This window comes from Phyllobates terribilis, unplaced genomic scaffold, assembly GCF_046119375.1.
Source record: "Phyllobates terribilis strain yellow unplaced genomic scaffold, ASM4611937v1 Scaffold_7__3_contigs__length_470593459, whole genome shotgun sequence".
NCBI classification, from domain to species: domain Eukaryota; kingdom Metazoa; phylum Chordata; class Amphibia; order Anura; family Dendrobatidae; genus Phyllobates; species Phyllobates terribilis.
Genome location: NW_027362767.1, coordinates 7,680,600 through 7,686,793, shown reverse-complemented (window position 1 = coordinate 7,686,793; position 6,194 = coordinate 7,680,600). Strand labels below are relative to the sequence as shown.

At 42.3% G+C, this 6,194-nt stretch overlaps 1 protein-coding gene across 1 annotated transcript; it reads right to left on the bottom strand.

Annotated features, from left to right (window-relative positions):
* Nucleotides 1-219: 219 nt before the first annotated feature.
* On the bottom strand, nt 220-2,674 carry FOS (Fos proto-oncogene, AP-1 transcription factor subunit). Its single transcript, XM_073637461.1, has 4 exons — nt 2,454-2,674; nt 1,863-2,087; nt 1,622-1,729; nt 220-1,517 (listed from the first exon to the last, which is right to left on the bottom strand). Exons 1-4 carry the CDS (start codon nt 2,595-2,597, stop codon nt 891-893), a joined length of 1,104 nt encoding a protein of 367 aa, XP_073493562.1. The 5' UTR covers nt 2,598-2,674; the 3' UTR covers nt 220-890.
* Between the last annotated feature and the right edge of the window lie 3,520 nt (nt 2,675-6,194).

The window sequence follows — 6,194 nt, the reverse complement described above, 5'->3', positions numbered from 1 at the left end:
GCGTTTGTATGTTCTCTGCCTGTTTCGTGGGTTTCCTCCGGTTTCCTCCCACACTCCAAAGATATATTGATAGGGAATGTAGATTGTGAGCCCCAATGGAGACAGCCATGATAATAATGTATGTAAAGCGCTGCGGAATATCTTGGCACTATATAAAAATAAAGATTATTACATGTACATCCCCACCGCTCAGGTAAATAATCACTCACACAAAAAAAATTCAGCAAATGCATTTTAATGTTCTGGACAAGAAGCAAACGAATGCTTGAGGAGACAATCCTCTGTCCGCAGGAGTAAAAAAAGAAAAATATAAATATTCCCAAAAATAAATTAACTAAAAGTCTACAGAAAATAAAATGTTTTCATGGAAAACTTGGAAAGACAGTGAGACGGAGTTACAGTCAACGGAAGTTACGGCACATTCACCAATGTGTCCGGCGTCTGGATTTACATCGTCCGCTAGGATCCATATTTATGGAGGCAGCTTGTAGCCAGCCAGCACCATCACAAGACACTGAACCAGCAGCTCAGCAGTTCTAAGTCAGAAGACAACAACACGTCACTGGCACAGCAGTGAGAATACATCATGCTACATAACAGGAGGACACGGCGGCACCATGTCAGGAAGAGGCATCGAACTTCAGTGGCAGTAGGAAGCAGCAAGATCGCCAGTCTGTGGCAGGTGTGGCGGGCGGCCTGTACTCCAGCACTGACCCGTGTGCACAGCCATCCAAAGCGACAGCCCCGGCTGCAGGAGATGAGTGGACTAGACATGCACAGGTATAGCAGCACGAGTCCCACACGGGGAGGCAGCCCACTTCTGTTATTGCCTGTGGGCACAGTCCTAGATCGCTGCCTTCCACCATGCCAGGCACAGTCCAGGACAGGGGCTACAACGCCAGTAAGGTGGGCGAGTTCAGGGAGTCCGAGGACTGCTCGTTGCTGCTGCTTCCTCTGCGATGGGCTGCTCCACAGTTAGGGAAAGATCCAGACTCCGGGTAGGTGAAGACAAAGGAGGTGGTGTAGGTGGTGCATGTCGGGGTGCAGGTAACGACCGGCGTGCACAGCGGCTCCATCTCCACTGACAGCGTGCTGTACAGAGGCTCCCAGTCAGCAGCATACAGGGTGCTGGACAGGTCCACGTCTGGCACAGAGCGGGCAGCGTCAGTCACTCCGGCAACAGGGGAGCTGAACAAGAAGTCGTCCAAGGGCTCGGACTTCAGGTCTAGGGGGACCTGCAGCGGGGTGGTCTCCTTCTCTGGTACGGAAGACGGTGAAATGTCTACAGGAAAGAGGGGCTCAGCCAGAGCTTCAGAGCTGGAAGTGCAGGTGAGATCGGAGAGAAGGCCCAGGTCCAGGGAGGAGGTCAGGTCCTGGAACGCCCCCTCCAGGTCATGTGGAATCTTGCAGGCTGGTTTGTGTGCCGCCAGGATGAACTCCAGCTTCTCCTTCTCCTTCAGCAGATTAGCGATCTCAGCTTGCAGAACAGATTTCTGATCCTCCAGATCGTCCGTCTCCTGCAGAACATGAAAGGGCCGATTAGACCTCAGGGATGGGCACCGACCGGTGACCGCACAGGGTAGAAACAGGAATATGGGGGGGGGGGGGGGGGGATACTTACAGCCTGGAGGGTGTCAGTCAGCTCACGACGGCGGTTACGGCATTTGGCTGCTGCCATTTTGTTCCTTTCCCGCCGGACTTTTCTCTTCTCCTCCTCCTCAGGAGAAAGCTGCAAGGTGAAACACACAGGTCAGCAGCTGACAAGCGGCCCCCCACTTCACAGCACCAACAGTCAGCCCCCCCACCCTTGAGCACCAACGAGCAGCCCCCACTCCCCAAAACCAAGGGGTGCTGATAGTTACCTGCTCCAGCTTGCCCCTTCTGCCGTGGCTCTGGCCTCGACCAGATGATCCTTTCAGTAGTCCAGTCCGGCTGAAGGCTGGCGCGGCCCCGTATGGGTGAGCCCGGGACTGTGAGGGGGCCACAGAGGAGATGAGGGTGGGCTGCACCAACCACTGCAGGTCTGGAGAGGTGGAGATGGCCGTGACAGTGGGGACAAAACTGCTGCTGGACTCCGCACTGAACTCCTGCAGGGAAGAAAGTCAGTGAGACACAGGACTACTACAACCACCATGCCCTCTACTACCCAGGCATCTCTCCCCACCACCTACCACCCTATTCCTGCAGACGAGGAGACAAAAGCAATAAGGTGCACGACCTCCCCCCCCGTGCACCGCTCCCGGAGCCGCCGCACACGGCGCAGGATATAAATAGCTGTGACGTCACGGGTGACGCAGGAGCCGCACCGGAGTCTCCTGAATGAACCCAGGATTTATCAATGAACCGCGGGCACAAGGGAGGGCGACACCGGGACCCCCCGCCACACACTGCCCGGGACCCCCCTACCACACACCGCCCGGGACCCCCACACACCGCCGCACTCAGACTCTTACCGTCGGGGTTAGCGGGGAGCCGAGGCTGGAGAAGGAAGCGGCCGGTGACGGGTAGTAGGTCAGGCTGTCTCCGGTCGGAGAGGCGCTGCTGCAGCGGGACGAGGCCGCCTCGTAGTCGGGGTTGCTGGGGAATCCGTGGTACATGGCTCCGGTCTGTGAACGCTGTTCTCTGTCTGCTCTCCTGAGCTGTCACTACAGCCTCTCGCTGCTGGCAGCCTTATATACCCGCGGCGCCCAGCACTATGAATGGGCGACGTCAGATTGGACCCAACCACTCACAAGTGCAGCTCATCTCCTGCACCCTGTGACCCGCCACTCATCCGCCGGCGGAAGGCTGTGCGCACTCACCGCACGACCGCCCGCCCGCACTGCCATCACATTCTCTGCTTTCCTTTAACTGTGAGCGTCAAAACAATCCTCCGGATCCCCCCCGTGGATTCCCCTTAGTGGACTAGTCCAAGATCGAGAATCCACTGACGCAGATACCCTTAAAAGGAAAACATCCTGTTTTAAGGGCGGGGCTGCCGGGAAGAGCCCTGAGAGGAGCAGCGAGAGTGGGAGGAGCCAGGACAAACAGACACAAACAAGAGCGCAGCGCCATGGACACAGCACAGCGTGCAAATATATACACACCCCTAATATATATACACCCCTAATATATATACACCCCTAATATATATACACCCCTAATATATATACACCCTAATATAATATATAACCCCCTAATATATATACACACCACTAATATATACACAGCCCATATATATATATATACACCCCTAATATATATACACCCCTAATATAATACACCCCTAATATATATACACCCCTAATATATATATACACCCCTAAATATATATACACACTAATATATATACACACCACTAATATATATACACCCTAATATATATACACACCCCTAATATATATACACCCCTAATATATATACACACCCCTAATATATATACACCCCTAATATATATATACACCCCTAATATATATACAGCCCTAATATATATACACCCCTAATATATATACACCCCTAATATATATACACACCCCTAATATATATACACACCCTAATATATATATACACCCCTAATATATATACACCCCTAATATATATACACCCCTAATATATATACACACCACTAATATATACACAGCCCATATATATATATACACCCTAATATATATACACCCCTAATATATATACACACCCCTAATATATATACACCCCTAATATATATATACACCCCTAATATATATACACACCACTAATATATACACAGCCCATATATATATATATACACCCCTAATATATATACACCCCTAATATATATATACACCCCTAATATATATTACACCCCTAATATATATACAGCCCTAATATATATACACACCCCTAATATATATACACCCCTAATATATATACACCCCTAATATATATATACACCCCTAATATATATACAGCCCTATATATATATACACCCCTAATATATATACACCCTAATATATATATAAACCCCTAATATATATACACCCTAATATATATACACCCCTAATATATATATACACCCCTAATATATATACACACCACTAATATATACACAGCCCATATATATATATATACACCCTAAATATATACACCCCTAATATATATATACACCCCTAATATATATACAGCCCTAATATATATACACACCCCTAATATATATACACCCCTAATATATATACACCCCTAATATATATATACACCCCTAATATATATACAGCCCATATATATATATATATATACACCCCTAATATATATACACCCCTAATATATATACACCCCTAATATATATACACACCCTAATATATATACAGCCCATATATATATACACCCCTAATATATATACACCCCTAATATATATACACACCCTAATATATATACACACCCCTAATATATATACACACCCCTAATATATATACACCCCTAATATATATACAGCCCATATATATATATATATATACACCCCTAATATATATACACCCCTAATATATATACACCCCTAATATATATACACCCCTAATATATATATACACCCCTAATATATATACAGCCCATATATATATATTATACACCCTAATATTATATACACCCCTAATATATATACAGCCCATATATATATATATATATATACACCCCTAATATATATACACCCCTAATATATATATACACCCCTAATATAATATACACCCCTAATATATATACACCCCTAATATATACACACCACTAATATATACACACCACTAATATATACACACCCCTAATATATATATACACCCCTAATATATATACACCCCTAATATATATATACACCCCTAATATATATACACACCACTAATATATACACAGCCCATATATATATATACACCCCTAATATATATATACCCCTAATATATATACACCCCTAATATATATATACACCCCTAATATATATACACCCCTAATATATTATACACCCCTAATATATATACACCCCTAATATATATATACACCCCTAATATATATATACACCCCTAATATATATACACCCCTAATATATATTACACCCCTAATATATATACACACCCCTAATATATATACACCCCTAATATATATACACCCCTAATATATATACACACCCCTAATATATATATACACCCCTAATATATATACACCCCTAATATATATATACACCCCTAATATATATACACACCCCTAATATATATACACCCCTAATATATATACACCCCTAATATATATACACACCCTAATATACATATACACCCCTAATATCATATACACCCCTAATATATATACACCCCTAATATATATACACCCCTAATATATATATACACCCCTAATATATATACAGCCCATATATATATACACCCCTAATATATATCACACACCCCTAATATATATACACCCCTATATATATATATATACACCCCTAATATATATACAGCCCATATATATATACACCCCTAATATATATACAGCCCTAATATATATATACACCCCTAATATATATACACCCCTAATATATATATACACCCCTAATATATATACACCCCTAATATATATATACACCCCTAATATATATACAGCCCATATATATATACACCCCTAATATATATACACCCCTAATATATATATACACCCCTAATATATATACACCCCTAATATATATATACACCGCTAATATATATACAGCCCATATATATATACAACCCTAATATATATACAGCCCTAATATATATATACACCCCTAATATATATACACACCCCTAATATATATACACCCCTAATATATATATACACCCCTAATATATATACAGCCCATATATATATACACCCCTAATATATATACACCCTAATATATATATACACCCCTAATATATATACACACCCCTAATATATATACACACCCCTAATATATATATACACCCCTAATATATATACACCCCTAATATATATATACACCCCTAATATATATACAGCCCATATATATATACACCCCTAATATATATACACCCCTAATATATATATACACCCCTAATATATATACACCCATATATATATATACACCCCTAATATATATACACCGCATATATATATACACCCCTAATATATATACAGGCCCCCTAATATATATATACACCCCTAATATATATACACACCCTAATATATATACACACCCCTAATATATA

Excerpts from the sequence above, each read along its gene's own strand:
- FOS (XM_073637461.1), bottom strand. The coding sequence starts at position 2,597 with ATGTACCACGGATTCCCCAGCAACCCCGACTACGAGGCGGCCTCGTCC. Across the intron at positions 2,088-2,453 it reads GCTCCCCGCTAACCCCGACG|GAGTTCAGTGCGGAGTCCAG; the intron begins GTAAGAGTCTGA and ends TCTTCCCTGCAG. Across the intron at positions 1,518-1,621 it reads TGACTGACACCCTCCAGGCT|GAGACGGACGATCTGGAGGA; the intron begins GTAAGTATCCCC and ends CATGTTCTGCAG.